The sequence below is a fragment of the Harpia harpyja genome, chromosome 4 (assembly GCF_026419915.1).
Source record: "Harpia harpyja isolate bHarHar1 chromosome 4, bHarHar1 primary haplotype, whole genome shotgun sequence".
NCBI lineage: Eukaryota > Metazoa > Chordata > Aves > Accipitriformes > Accipitridae > Harpia > Harpia harpyja.
The window spans coordinates 12581324-12597365 of NC_068943.1; the positions used below are offsets into that span (position 1 = coordinate 12581324).

At 37.0% G+C, this 16042-nt stretch overlaps 1 protein-coding gene across 1 annotated transcript; it reads left to right on the plus strand.

The window, feature by feature from the left end:
* The first annotated feature begins 310 nt into the window (after window positions 1–310).
* Window positions 311–14298, plus strand: LOC128141064 (uncharacterized). Its single transcript, XM_052785624.1, is given in 7 exon segments — window positions 311–456; window positions 9414–9460; window positions 10484–10512; window positions 13755–13803; window positions 13806–13896; window positions 13898–14122; window positions 14124–14298. Coding segments are annotated over 7 exon segments (762 nt in total).
* Window positions 14299–16042: the final 1744 nt, after the last annotated feature.

The following is a 16042-nucleotide window of genomic DNA, read 5'->3' on the forward strand; positions in this document are numbered from 1 at the left end:
TGAAATTTGGCAAAAGTGAATGTAAAGTCCCATACTTGGGGAGGGATAACCCTATGCACCTGTACTACAGGCTGGGGGCCAACTAACTGGAAAGCAACTCTGCAGAGAAGAACCTGAGAGTCCTGGTGGCAGTAAGTTTATCATTGGTGAGTAATGTGCCCTTGTGTCAAAGATGGCCAACAGCATCTCAGCTGCATTATGAAGACTGTTACCAGAGGACTGAGGGAGGTGATCCTTTCCCTATCCTCAGTCCTTGTAAGGCCACATCTGGAGCGTTGTGTCCCAGTCTGAGTTAGCCAGTATAAGAGACATGGATATAATGGAGGAGGTCCAGCAAAAGGCCATGAAGATAATTAAAGTATTGGAACATCTGTCATATGAGGGGAAGCTGCAAGACCTGGGACTGTTCAGCCTGGAGAAGAAAAGGCTACAGGAAGATCTTATTGCTGTCTACAGGTACCTGATCAGAAGATACAGAGAAGACAGAGTCAGACTCTTAAGAGAAGTTCAATGAAAAGCAAAGGACACAGGTTGGAACATGGAAAATTCCAATTAAATATGATGAAGCTTATATTACTATAAGGGCAACCAAACACTGGAACATGTTGCTCAGAGAGTTTCTGGGATGTCTGTCCTTGTAGGTGTTCAAGACTGGACTGGACACAGCCCTGAGCAACCTGACCTGATTAGACCTGCTTTGAGCAGGTTTGGACTAGAGAACTCCAAAGGTCCTTTCTGATGAACAATATTCTGTGACTAACACAGCATTCTGTATTTCCAGAGATACACCCCCAGAGCTCTGAGCAGGGCCCTGGGCTGAGAGGGCCATACCTGCCATGGACACCCCACTTGTCCGAGCAGGGGTCATAGGGTGCTGTCCCTCTCAGTGACACCCGCCTCCCCAGGCTGAAGTAGACTGGCACTGTCAGCCTGAAGACCTCAGGTACATGGGCAAGGACACATAATACCAGAAAGGAGAGGCTGGTGTTAGGCACTTTTCTTCTGTAACAATTTTAATGTTAGTAATAATGAGCTATTCTGTATGAATTAAGAGTGTGAATATTAGTATTATTGTAACACTACTAATATTTGCACTATTTTGGGGGCGGGGGTGGTGTTAAGGTTTTAACTGGGCTAGCAACTTATTTTGGTTTCCAGGTAAAAGGTGTGTTCCATTTTTGACACTGACAAGATTTTAGTGTAACAATAGAGAGGTTTGATTAGTTCCCTCTGTATTACCTATGTAAGAAGAAACTAGGACTACAATGAATGCCTTATTTCTGTCTGAGTTACAGTCATACAGTTTAATTTTAGTCATGGATTACCCAGGAGAGTTTTTTATGAATGCTGAAATCATGTGCTGACGTGCTAGCAGCTCATTTGATCTGGTGGTGCTGATATCCCCAGTTCCTACAAAATGGCAGTTGACTTTTAGAAGCTCCTTGAATTGTCAGATAATGAAGCAGTCTATCCTGTAATCACCTAAGAGTTAATGGAAGCAAAATGATTTCCAAACTAAGTGAAAGAGTTTTGGAAGGTAGTAGGAACTCTGTATGCAATAATACAGAAGCTACTGTTGGAATCTAAATTCACTTCAAGAAGGAGCACTGAAAAGTATTATAATAATGATCTGAGTTCTAGGAAGCTTGTACATGAGAAGCTTATGAAAATTCTTAAAACATGACTTATTCACAGTTTAAAATTAGGTGTACAATAAAAAAAAATTCTGTAAATAGGTGTTATCTCAAATCTGTAATTGTTGGTTGGAAACAAAAGCAAAATAAAGCAGACAATATAGATATAATGCATAACTTACTGTAGTGAAGATGATTAATCATTGGATGACTCTATCTAGGGATACAATATGTTAAGGAATTCCCACTACATGAAGTCCTTCATTACACATCCAGGCCTGGATGACTCTGAAAATTGCACAATAGCTCACATAGAAGTTTCAGGTTTGACACAGGAAATTTTCTGAAAGAGATTCTTTGGTCTCTGTCATTAATGTGGTTGGGGAGGGCAATCAGAGCGGTCCCCATTATCTTAAGATCTTTTAAATGTGGAGGGATGTTATTGATTTTAAGCATTCAAATTTTAATCAAGTTATTAGATCAAAAGTTGTCTAAAAAAAAGAAAATTACTACAATGTAAAATAGCATTCCATTTCAAAATAGCAGATTTCTCATAGTTGCATTTACATTACCTAGTGTTCTTTTCCAAAAAAGGTACATTTGACATATTTTGCTGATAAACTAGAGATACCAATTTTTTTTCTTTTAATGAGATATCCCCAGACTGAATAGCTGCTCATACAATGTTAGACATATACTAACCAGTAGCTGAAATCCACAAAATGTACTCTTTCTATCCTGTGATATCTTAGGCTTTTTTACTCTCTTGATTGTCTTTCTCTACTTGCTTGAAAATCACTTAAAAAAAAAAACTAGAAAAGTTTAAGGTTTGGAAGGTTACACTAGTAAATGTCTTATAGCCGGGTACTGCTTTTTGTTGCAGTGAATATTGACAATAGGCATGAACTGTACAGATATTCTGTAATTACAATACAGCAAAATATAGTAGTCAAGTTTTGACTATCCAAATGTTACACAGGGACATGTATTACTGAGTTGTATTAGCAGTTAAAATCCCAGAAAAAAACAGAGCATATAAAATGCTTTCTACATTTATATAGTTCTTTTGGGAATCAAAAATATAATGTGAATTCACATTTTTACCAACTGTAGAGTAATAAGTGTTTTAAAAAGTTAATAGAACCATTTATAGAATTAGTAAGAATTGTATGTAATACAATACATATTAAGAGCATGTAATATGTCATGATATATTCCTCTGTGTGAAGAAACACTAGTGTAAATTTCCTGTATTTTAAGTGGTTCTGTTAAATCACAGAGCAGAAAACATCTTTTCTATTCTGACAAATATGTTTAATTAGAAATTAATTATATTCCACTAACTATTCTGCCTTTTCTGAAAAGCCTTTATTAAATATTGCTAATAGAGAAGGATTATGTCACATATGACCACAAAGTGGACCATATCTTTCCTTGTTAGTTTATTTTATTAAATCCTTTGAGACCGAGACAGTTTCAGATCACTGAGGAACCATTCCACAGTAATAAAAACAAATTAATTTAAAATATATTTTTTTTCCTTCACTCACAAGCTTGCAGTTTCCAAAACAATTCCAAGATAGTTTGGATAGAATTTTTATCATTGTTGAGTGCATTATGCAGTTCTATCTAACGAACTTATTCACTAGAACGGTATAGCTAGTGTTTTGGTCAAGAGAAAAAAACACTTTGAAAATCTTAAACAGTATAAAGACTACAAAACTTAGTTTTGGTAGAATGCTTTGAAGTGGTAGATTTATATCACAAGTATGCATTCAAACAAAAAAAGTTCAAACAAAAAGAAGTGCAGTGGAAGAGAACAAGATGAATTGTATGACTATTGTCTCTTTGCAATTCCTACTCATGTATCATTGGCAGACAACCTTCACATATCCTAAGACTAAGTACTCACAAATATTTATGGCAACTACCTATATGGTATCTTGAAAATGCTGGATGAATTTAGATTGTTCTGTAAAATTTGCACTATCCTGTTTGGCTACTCAGAAGGAAGCCAGAATATAAACAAACAGAGCAGGATTTTCAGAGTTCATTCTGCTCATCTCTTAAAAATTTCGTATTATCAGAATTTCTTATTCTCATCCTTACATTTACCTTTGACTTATTTTATTGTTTGGGTTTTTTTTACCAGAGAATTAATCATTCATCCCAGTGCATAAGTAATGAATATTATTCAGGACAGTTTCAGTGGGAAGAAAACAGCACTTCATTGTGAAAATTCAATTAAAAATGTTTCACTTCTAAAAAAAATATTGTTAATGTTTTTCAGCTATTCAGACATAAATCAACCATTTATTAAAAAAAAATTCTAAACTGCATTGATTTTTTTTTTTTTTTAAGTTGCGTTTATTTCCTCTCACTCGCTCTTTTAAGAAGCTCTAGTGCTTCTTCATTAAAACCTCTGACAGGGGTCCAGAAAAAGAAGTTTCTGAAATGACCACACAGGCAATTGTCCATTTTCATACTTCCAGGAAGGCAAGCAAACTAGTAAACTCAGAGGTTTCAATATTAATCTCAATGTGGTAAAAATATGGATATTGAATCAGTCATCTCATAGTATAGCATGTCTTCATATATGCTAAAAAAATGTATATGTGCTGAGCCAGAAATTCCAGAAAGGCGTGTGGCTTTACCCACAGTCACAGACTTTCTGAGGCATCTATTATTAGGTGTCAAGTTTTATCATCAACCCCCAACAGACCAGATTTATAGAGGCTGTAATATGGAGCTTGATTCGTGAGCCAAGAGAGTACAGTGTAAGCACATATTTGTAAAGTTGAACATTGTTATCTAAAATTATGATCCTTATAATGATAGTGCATAAATTCTTCAGCTACTTACATTTTTACAGTAAAGCTCATTGTAGACCTATTTGCTGCTTATTAGAATAATAAAATAACTGTGTCTGGATCATGCGCTTGTCCTTGGCATTTCACAACCAAACTCATCTGCGGGATCTAATCCAGAAGAAAATTGAAGAGCACTTCCATTCACCAGAGAAATTCTATTTATGAAAACATATGGTTGCCCTCTCTTTTATTCTTACTGCCTTTATCTAGAGATAAAATATTTGCTTGAGATATAGATGACATGATTCAAGGCTCTCGCTGCCTAACTGGTTTTACTCCAAGGATTTTCCTGCATGTGTCCTGCCTTTTTGATATCACTGACTGTAGGTTCTGGATTAAGTATTTACTTTGGTTATATTTTTAGTGAATAACCTTCAGCTATCCTCGTCTTTACTCTTCAGTAAACCATTCTTTTGGTTAGGCTACCTAAGAGGAGAAATGTTTCTTCTTTTTTTTTCTTCCTTTTATTCAGAGTGAAAGAACTTCTACAGAAATTATAAACGTATACACTATTCTTGATCTGCAGGATTTATTTTTGTATTACTGTACTCAATGGCTTTTTCTGCAATGTTTGTAGGGTTTGCATACACATATACTGTGGAAAACAGTTAGTGCTGATGCCTGATAAAATGCCTTGTTTGCTAGCTTTTTTTTCGCTGTTGCTTAATAAGGAAGTAAGTGACAAAACTGTTTTCTAAACAGAGGAGTTACACTTTCCCCTAGTGTTTGTCTTTATCTCTCCTTGAAAGCTTTGAATGATAAAGAACACTCAGAATAAATATATTTACCTGAAATATGAAAATATCTGAGATTAAAAATTTAGAAATAATCAGATCCACTGGACATCTTATGTGGATGATAAAATGATGAGTTAAAATATGTGTACTTTTTAAATTATAGTAAGCATTCATGTTTCTGAACATAAAGAGAAACATAACTCTGTTACGAGGAAACACTTCTAATTCACTGGATGAAGAGAACTGGGAGAAGTGGGAGGGAGTCTGTTTATTAAGACCATTCACTCCTCCAGATGCACAGCAGTCATAAAGGGTTCTTTTAGCTGCTTCCACCCCTACCTACCTCTCACTCCCACCCCATGCCTCTCCCGCTTCTGGATGATTTTCTCTGCTTTTCTTGCTGTGCTTTTATTTTTAAAAATCAGTATCAGAAATTTCAGGCAGCTTTTCCTTTTTCCTGCCAGTATGCCAGACTATTTCACAGTGTATGAACAAGATCTCCAAGTAAAATTCATGGTGTTTGTCAGCCTGCTTCTTTGAAGCCTGCTTTTATTACATTTGGTGCCTTCCCATTTTGAAGATCAAGATAGAGAATTCTCTATATATTATATTATATGACCTTGAAAATGTCTTATACTCAGTTCCCTTCTTTCTCAAAATGACCTGCATTTGGCAATCATAACAGCACCTCACTATAACTGTTGCCAGAATAGAGGGAAGGTAGAATGCCTGTCAATTATGATTTCCTCTGCATTTTGTTGATGAAGCAACTCTCCAAACACTTTCTGAATAAATGCACTGGGATTATCTTTTTTGAATTCTCTTTTTATTCTTTAATTCATATCTCCCCTCTGTGTAAGTTTTCAATGTTATCCAGCTGGGCTGGCTTTTCCTTTTTTTTACAATACTTTCCTGTTTTGTAGAATATTCCAGCTTCAGGCATTTCTTTAACTTTTTCCCCAGTTTGCAAAGATGTGTGAAAATTGTGTGATTCTTCTGCATTTTTTGCCAATACTTCAGAGATAAAACCAGCCCCTCTACCCCACCACTACCCTAATCTTTTACCTTGGCAATTATCCTTGATGTGTTTTTTTAGAAATTGCTTTCTCTTTTTTTCATTGTTGTAAGACTTATGAAACAAGTTCTTTTCTCCATTCACAGTAGCTTTGATTCCGTAACAACAGTGTTCAGCTGAAAAAAGTCTCCCTTTTAAAAAGTATATATCTATAAAAGATGGACCAAGTTATGTTCTGCCTCCTATTTTGAAATATATGTGAAGAGTAACAAAGATATAATTCACCTTTAAACCTCTTGGAGTAATTAAGCAAACAGTTATAACATTTTCAAATATTGAAGAGGGTCAAGTTAAAAAAAAATAATTACAACAGAGAAGATAAAATTTATCATTAGTAAAATTTAGCCTTTAGAGGCTGTTGACACATTCATCTCTTTCAAATTATTCTAGTTTGAAGAACAGATATTTAAGGAAAAGATTTTTTATGTTTATTTCTTCAGAACCTCTAGTATCCAGGCATTTTTTTTTAAATAGTGCTTATATTCTGGTGGGCTGATGAAACACCTAGTTTTCAGTCAAATTCTGTCTCTTATGGCTGAATTGATCTTATCAGTGACTCATCAAAAAACCAGCCCCTTGGTAGGAATATATCTGCAGACAACCAACATCTTGAAGAAGGCTGAACCTGGTGTTGAGCTGCTGTGTGTGATGGCCAGGCCACCAGCCAAATCAGACATGTTGACAGGTTGGAGAGAGGGTACTTCTTCCTCAAATCTATGGTGCTTGCCTGTCGCAGCTGGACCACAGTGTTTTGTGTGAGTTTGTATTCTGTACAGAAAGTGTATGTGTTGTAGGATAGAGACCTTGGAATAGAAATCATAATCTACCCACTTTACCCATGTTCTGTCATAAATGAATTTTAAATCATAGAATCATAGGATCATTTAGGTTGGAAAGGACCTTTAAGATCATCGAGTCCAACTGTTAACCTAACACTGCCAAGACCACCACTAAACCATGCTCTGAGCACCACATCTACACGTCTTTTGTATACCTCCAGGGATGGTGACTCAACCGCTTCCCTGGGCAGCCTGTTCCGATGCCTGACAACCCTTTCGGTGAAGAAATTTTCCTTATATCCAACATAAAATCTTATGCAATTGAGCATTGTGGTTCTGTGCTTGTGGCCACCTCAACACTAAATTTCTCCACGGCACCTCTGCTTCATGATTTTTTAATAAAATAAAGGAATAAGTGAGCAGAACAGTTCGCAGTGATGTAGCACTGTAATACAGCATTGCCATTGCTGGTAACAGGCCACAAGCTTTGTACTGAGACTGCAAGGCCTCAGGGTTGAGGCTTGCCAGGCCTGCTCTATCTGAAATATTGTTGACCTGTCTGCAGGTTTGTTTTGCTTGGTTTTGCTGTGACAGTGATATCAGTAACTGATCAGGTGCCTACGGCTAATTTGCTCTACTTTTAGAGCTGTATAATCATAGTTGTAATAAGTAGTTATTTTGCATAGAATGAGTTATATATGGCTCTAACACAGTGACATAGTGTAGAGAAATACAGATAGGTAGGACAGCAGAGACCTGGAGAAGTGGAGACACAGGACGTGGTGCAGAGGAGCTCAGGCATAGGGGTGATAGAAGACAGGGCACAGATTTGGCACTGGAGACACCACAACTGTGAACAATTCACTCATGGTTAGTTAAAGAAGTGCAGAGCTGGAGCTGGACAACATTGGTTTTAGGGGTAACAAAGAAAAAAAATATATATCTAACATACATACAGGGCACCATGTGTAGTGAATTTGGATGTAACATGGAGCTGCAGACCAATGAAGAAAGAACAAGGCTGTAAAAGTGAGTTAGCAAACATGTCAAAATGACCCCAGCTGGACCCTGAGAGAGAGGAAGGGAGACCCATTAGCATGAACATCATAGTCTTTCCTGTAAAGGACTCCAGAGGCTCACAACTCACTGTCAACCCCCTCGCCACCAACACACGCACACACACACACATACCAGAATGAAACCACCAACGTTAGGGCCCAGAGGAGCATCGGGAGGGTGAGCATAACACCGGGAAGAGGGGCTGAATCTGAGAAGTGTGTGCACAATTATTTTACCTGCATTCTTTCTTTTTCAGTAACAATTAGATCTAGACTAATAATGATTAGACTCTTAATATTTCATTTATATTAACAATGAATTCTTGGCTTTACTTATATTTAAGGTGCTCTTACTTTTTGGCCTTCAGCAAGATTTTGAGTGCAGCAAGTTTAAGTACCCTGTAATGACTTCACATTACTTGGTAACCATTGTGCTATCAAATCATTTTAGCAGTAAAATGTGCATCTTACTGTCACCAATTTTAAAGAATTTGGGTTGAGTTATTTTATGTGGTTTCTTTTATAGAAATCTAAGAATATTGAAGAATAGTTCACACTCTTTCTTTTATGTGTATTTTTTTGGTGTTGCTGAAAAATTTGGCTATTATGAACCAAATTATGTCCTCTGATTCACGCAAAGCTTCAAGAGTCACTGTGAATACTCTAGAAGGTGGAATTAATTTCCATTGTATAAGAATGAACAGCAGTAGCTGTAAGGATTATAAACTCACCTTCACTAATAATAATCCTAGTTATGCAATTATTTACAATACATGATTTATAAAGAAATATTAAAAAAAATATGGAGAAAAAGTTTCTCAGTTCTTCTTAATCTTCAGGAAGTTATAAGCACAAATTTCCTTAAACTTACTTCAGAAAAACAGAGAAAAAAACTTTAAAACATAGCAGTTGTTTATTTTTGATGTAACCATGGCTACATAAAATATTAAATTTTTACAACTCATAACTGTTTCACTATGCTGCCTAATAAATATTAAGATTTATCAATCTGTTTCCTAAACCCATAGAATGCTTACTTTAGTTAGCATGTTTTTTACTTTTCACTCAATAAGTCAACATGAGAAAAAGATTAGACTTGTTATATTTCAATGACCAAAAAAAAAAAAAATCACAACACTATAAATATGGGATACCAACATCTAGATCAATGGGGATTAATCAGGATTGCAGCAGATATATAAAAACAATAAATACATACAGTCCAAAGAGTAATTTATCTGATTTCTTGTTTTTACACAGATATGTTAATCTCTATGTCCAGGATGAATACAAGAAGAACAGTGGGCGTAAGTGCAGCAATGGAGATTTCTATTGGACATTAGGAAAACTGGAATAGATTGCCCAAAGGATATTATGAGTCTCCAAAACTGAGGCCTTTAAGGGCAGCCTAAAAATATACTTGACGGGCATGAAATAGGTAAGTCTGATCATGCTATGAAGCAGAAGTGGACTCTCTACAGTTCTTTTCCAGCTGGACTGTATAATGCTGGGTCATTTACCTTTGATCTGCTTTATGCTGGTCTGGGAATGCCAGTTTCATGGGACAGCTGCAGATCAGTCCATGAGAAATGCTGGGTTTCTTTGTTTGCTTGCTATTTAACTTCAGCTTTTTTTTGGAATAAAACCAAATTTTAGAAAGCTTCCCATGAAGTTCAAACCTTATTATTAAGTCAGATTTAATGCAGAGCTTATGTCTGACACCTTCTAAGGCAATGGCATTCCACAGTCTCATTACTGTTAAGCTTCAGAAACACTTCAGAAATCTTCCCAAGCCCACAGTTGCCTTGACATTATTTTCTCAGCAGCTATGCAGCAAATAGAGCTCTTGTTTCTATTTAAGAACTTCAGGGACAGTGTGACAGGAAATCAAGAAGTTTATGATGAACAAAGGGTCATCTTAACCACAGAAAAGACAAAGCAAAACAAATCAACAACAGCAGCAATCCTTTGGTATTAGTGAAGCAGTCTGCAGAGTTACATTCTTTTAAAAAAACAGCAAAATACAGGACAATACACTCCAAGTATAAATTTATCCTGCTTTTTGTTCTGTGAGTTAATGACGGCCTGAGGCCTAGAAGCCAATTCTACAGTCTTGATTCTGGTCGTGATGCACGTGTCACTGAACTACTTTGCTAAGAAGAGGCGGGGGGGGGGTGTTTATTAGTATTTTTAAGGGATGTCATTCTTGATTTCAGTCAGAAAAAACCCAAATTTTCAAGTTTCTTTTTCTAAAACCCAGCAAGAAAGATATTACAGAATTGATCAAAGTAAACATCAATAGTACTATAAAGAGACTTTTTTTTTTCCAGATGCAACATGCCAGTTCAGTTTTTCAGATGTAAGGGTCATTTTGTTCTTTTGTTGGTGGTGGTTTTTTGTATGCATCTTCATATTAATGTTTGCTTTGACAATTGAACAGTTCTGCCATATAACATTTTGACAGATATGCTAAAATGGAGACTACAAAGTGAAATGTCTGAGAAAGACAAACAAAAAGAATTAGTTATGCCTAAGGCCTCACTTTGCTTCACTTAGAGAAAATAAATTGAAAGACCGTTATATAGATTATAGTTCTCAGACTTGACAACAGAGATGAAGAGTGCAGAGAGTAAATCTTGATGAATGAAGTTCATACAGTTTGCAGGTATGCTACTATCTGATCCATATCTCTTTTCACAGAGGTAAGATTTGTAAACTGATTATATTCTGTTTCTGTATATATAGATACATGTAGACACAGATATGTATAATGACTCACGTGCTTTTCTAAGAAAACAGTAATATAGCATCTTTTTAAGACTGACTATGAATGCTAATATGTCTAGTGATAACAATGTGCAACCTGAATCAAGATGGCATTTGTATACTTGGCTTTTCAATTTATATTATTAGTCTTACATACTTATTTTTATCTTGGGGGCACTAATGCAAACGTGTAAATAAATATAAACAATGCTTAAATACAGCCTCCCATTCTAGTACAGAATACTATTTGTAAATTCAAAATGTTTAGCTCTACTAAATAAGATATAAAGCACATGCAGTGAATATTAGGCACAGAATACCATTAAAAGCCTGTATCAAAGAATGCAGTGGCAAAAATGTTTCCTCTGTTCTTTAGTTTTGGCTTCTGATGGTAGAATAATGGCAGAGACTGTTCTCACCCTGTACAGAATGAATTGAAAGGAATAGAGTGAAAAGCCTGTTGGGTTTTCCACCATTACGGAACTTCCACCATTATACCACTTCAGTCATCACGAGCAGGGTGTTCAGAAGCCAATAAGGAAATCTACTTCACTAGAAGCAGTTATTGTGTTAGAGGATGTTAAAACATGAAGGGTCATCCAGCCTGCAGGTGTGTAGAGATCACAACCATGGTGGGTTTGTAGGATTCCGTAATACACAAGGAAATGAGGCTTTATCCTCTAAAAGGGACCCAACCATCCCAAAAGCTGGAGGACAAACCAAACTGTCCCCAGAAGTGGGCCCAGAGGGGAACCAGTAAAATAACAGACAGTGTCACTTCAAAGATGATCCACGTCAGGGAGTTTGGAGTCAGCCAGGGGTGCCCTGCAAGGGTCCAAGACCTCGTAGAAAGTTTGTGCAGAGAGCACAGCCTGTTCAGGAAAGGAAAAGTACGTGCAGCAAGGGAAGTTCTCAGAGAAAGAGGCTACATTTTGGATAAAAATTAAGTCCTTTTTATATCATAGAGACATAAAAGGGCATAGAACATCACCACTTTGAGCAGCCAATAGATGCTGTTAATGTCTATTTTTTGCCTGGGGCAGCAAATAGATGATGAAGTTTTCTGTTCTTTCAGATCAATTTTTTTTCCAGACTGTTTTCCTGTTCTTGCCATTAGAACAGTCAATGGCAGGTACTGATTCTTACTTTCTCAGGATGTTTTACCCTTTTTTACAGACTTTTTTTTCACCTTTTCAAATGATAAGTTGTTACAGTTCCTCGATTTTGCAATTAGGATGTGTCCAGTTTCTAGGTACCCAGCTGTACTTCAAAGATGCCAGCTGTACTTTTCAAGGATGCTTCTGGTTCCCAGGCCTCGTTCCCAGGCTCACAGCTCCCAGGCTGGCAGACAATTTCTCTGTCAGTATTTCAGCAGGCATTTTCTTCTGTTCAGTAATTTTCCCCTTGTTAGGTTGTCTTTCTGGCTGCTCACCTCAGAGGAAGAGAGGGAAAGGTGGTGTAATTTCAAAATCCACATTATCTATCTTATCTGTGTTATAGAACTATCCTACTCTTTTCTGTAAGTGTCTCAATCCAGACAGCATTTATGACTCATGACACTGGGAAGAATGCATAGAAAATACTTGATAAAATAAACAAGGATGAACCTGGACTTTATGCATTCATTGTGTTTAGATGCCCTTAGAGGTATGGAAAGGCTTAAAATTTCAGCCTAACTGTAATTCATTATTCAGTGGTTAACCCTATTAAAATTGTATTGGAATGAGAAGAAAAAAAGTTTCCTTTTTTTTTTTGTTATCTCAGGCTTGCTCCTGAGGTGAGAAAAATAACAGTAAGAGGAGGGTTGGGTTGTGCATGGCGTAATACAAGGCCTTGTGCATATAACTGTAGAGTAAAAAAAAGTGAATGGGAAAAAGAGTGCAGCAGCACCCACGGTTTTGCATGACTGAAAGTGGTCCTGTAAAGTTGCCAATAACTTCCTGCCAAATAGGAGGAATATGGTATAGTTAAGCACACCATTAGTATGCTAACAACAAAATTTAGATTCTCAATGATGTACTTATGCCAAATATATGTCGATATTCCATTTTCTGTAAACTCTGAGTCAAAGAGCTTTTCAGAATACTTTTACTTAAGAGTGCATTTGTGTCTGAAATCTGCAATGTCTTTTCCTCAAATGGAAATGCCAGGCTGTTAAATTATACAAGTAGAGTAAAAAAGACTCTGCATGGCCACTGCTTGTCTTCCAAAAAGCAAAGACTACACAAGGGAATAGTGATTAACAGAGTAGGTGTGATCTTTAAGAGAAAAATTATTTTCCTGTGTTTTTCTCTTTTGACACATGTCATCACCAAGTCCTGCGCCTGGTACTATTTCTTTAAAAGACAAAACTATAATGACAAGAAATTCAACTGATTATCACTGGTGTGTGGAAGGAGTTAGGCCTTTTGCTCTCTGGAGAATGACAGATGGTACCACTGATGGTATCTGCTCAAAAAGAAATAATGATGTCTAGCCAGTAATGTAGTGTTGCAGTCAAATTACTGTTACTAGGGTTTTTTTTTCAGTCAATATTACATATGAAGAATTGTTTCTAATCACATGCTAATTAGCTAATTTGCAGGCAACACCAAGTTGGGTGGGACTGTTGATCTGCTTGAGGGTAGGTAGACTCTACAGAGGGATCTGGACAGGCTGGATCGATGGGCTGAGGCCAATTGCATGAGGTTCAACAAGGCCAAGCACCGGGTCCTGCACTTGGGTCACAGCAACCCCATGCAGCGCTACAGGCTTGGGGAAGAGTGGCTGGAAAGCTGCCCGGCAGAGAAAGACCTGTGGGTGCTGGTTGACAGCCGGCTGAATGTGAGCCAGCAGTGTGCCCAGGTGGCCAAGAAGGCCAACGGCATCCTGGCCTGTATCAGAAATAGTGTGGCCAGCAGGAGCAAGTAAGTGATCGTCCCCCTGTACTTGGCTCCGGTGAGGCCGCACCTCGAGTACTGTGTTCACTTTTGGGCCCCTCACTACAGGGAAGACATTGAGGTGCTGGAGCGTGTCCAGAGAAGGGCAACCGAGCTGGTGAGGGGCCTGGAGCACAAGTCTGATGAGGAGCGGCTGAGGGATCTGGGGTTGTTTAGCCTGGAGAAAGGGAGGCTGAGGGGAGACCTTATCGCTCTCTACAACTGCCTGACAGGAGGTTGTAGCGAGGTGGGGGTCGGTCTCTTGTCCCAAGTAACAAGCCATAGGAAGAGGAAATGGCCTCAAGTTGCACTAGGAGAGGTTTAGGTTGGACATTAGGAAAAATTTCTTCACCAAAAGTGTTGTCGAGAATTGGAACAGGCTGCCCAGGGAAGTGGTTGAGTCACCATCCCTGGAGGTATTTAAAAGTCATGTAGATGTGGCAGTTACAGACATGGTTTAATGGTGGACTTGGCAGTGTTAGGTTAATGGTTGGAGTCAATGATCTTAAAGGTCCTTTCCAACCTAAATGATTCTATGAGTCTATGATTTGAGTGGGTGGGACAAAAGGTGAATGTATTTGACAAATTCCCAAGTTGGCTGAGAAGCTTTGTTACACTTGAACTGCTAAAATGAACTGGTAAGATGTGTGTTATTTTCCTGTTTAATGCAGATCTCACCTATCATGCACCAGTATTTGGAGGTTCACTACAAGCTTAATTGTATCACTGATTCTCCAAGGATCAGAGGATATATTTTTGGCAGCAATATTATTTATATCAATGTTCTCTGAAGGTTAACTATTTCTAGAAATGGCAATGTTATCATAATTCATTCTGGACCTGGTTCCACCACTTTTCTTCCTCCAGAACTGAAGCCTGACAGAAGCCCAAATAAATCAGTGGTCACTCATAAATATCATAGTATTCACATTGAATAAGAATGGAAAAATCAAGTCCTCTGCTGTCAAAATCGCTTATGCCTTTTTTGATTTCACCCTTACATTTTGCCTACTTGTTTAATAGTGGTATTTTCTATTGAAGATTCTACCAAAACATTCATAGCACCATCAGATGTGATTCTTCATGAATGCTACAAATGAGAAATACTAAAGCTACTTCTTGCTTTTCTTATCAGAAAGAGCAATTTCAGCAGTACAACAAAAGGCATTGTGAAGCATGTTGTTTTCTGTTCCTTTGAAATGCTTGCATCTTATTCTGAGTCTCTTTAAAAAAATCACATGTCAAAAGAGCAAGGAAAAGGCAACAACTAGCTATTGTGTTTCCATTAACATAGCAACAGCCTTAAGTAGAAGCGAAAAGGGCACAAAGTTCTGGATGGAAATACAGAAGATGAACAGCAGAAAACTTGCAAGAAGAAATTACTGTAAGCCCTTTGAGTTGTGGGGTTTTTTTAAAGCTAAATATTTCATATTTATTTTATCATTCCTTTAGATTCAACTGAAAGAATTAAGTTGCTGTCTTAATAGTATTACTAAATCCTGCAAATATAACCCATTATCAGGAAGCACTGGGCAACAAGGGCCATTTTTGGGTCTCAACACATCTACTGAAGCTTGTCAGCTGGAAGCTCAGGTTAGAATTCTAGGCTTCACTATTTTTATAGTAATAATTTCACATTTTGAAAAAGAGAATCTGTGTATAGAACAAGAAATAATATATTAGGAAAATGATTTGCAATGTGAATTCAAAGACAGAGAAGTATTTACTATGTACATATTTTGAATAACATTATATATAAGTGCATATATGCATTTATATCTATTCTTGCATATATACCTAAATAATGATAAAATTCCCACTTCCATGCTTTGACAGTAGTCTCTGAATTTAACTGTTTATATACTGATGTAAATTTCCAGCAGACATCTTTATTATATCATTGTTACTATCCATATCTGTTAAACCTCATCAGAGTCTGGTGCTAATGGTTAGCTAGTCTTAGTTTTCTCTGGTAAATCTTCCTCTACACAGAATCAACTGAGTGGTAAAATTTCACCATCTCATGAAGCTCTAGTGATTTCAATTTCATTTAATTTTTAGTAGGGCAGATAGACAGTGAACTTATTTATTTCATTTCCAGTCTTTTCAGTTTAACACAACTTCCGTGTTTCTATTTGAAGCAGCTGTTTCTTACCAAAAGAGCCCTTTTCATAGCAAAAGAACTTTCATGCTCAGAAATAACAA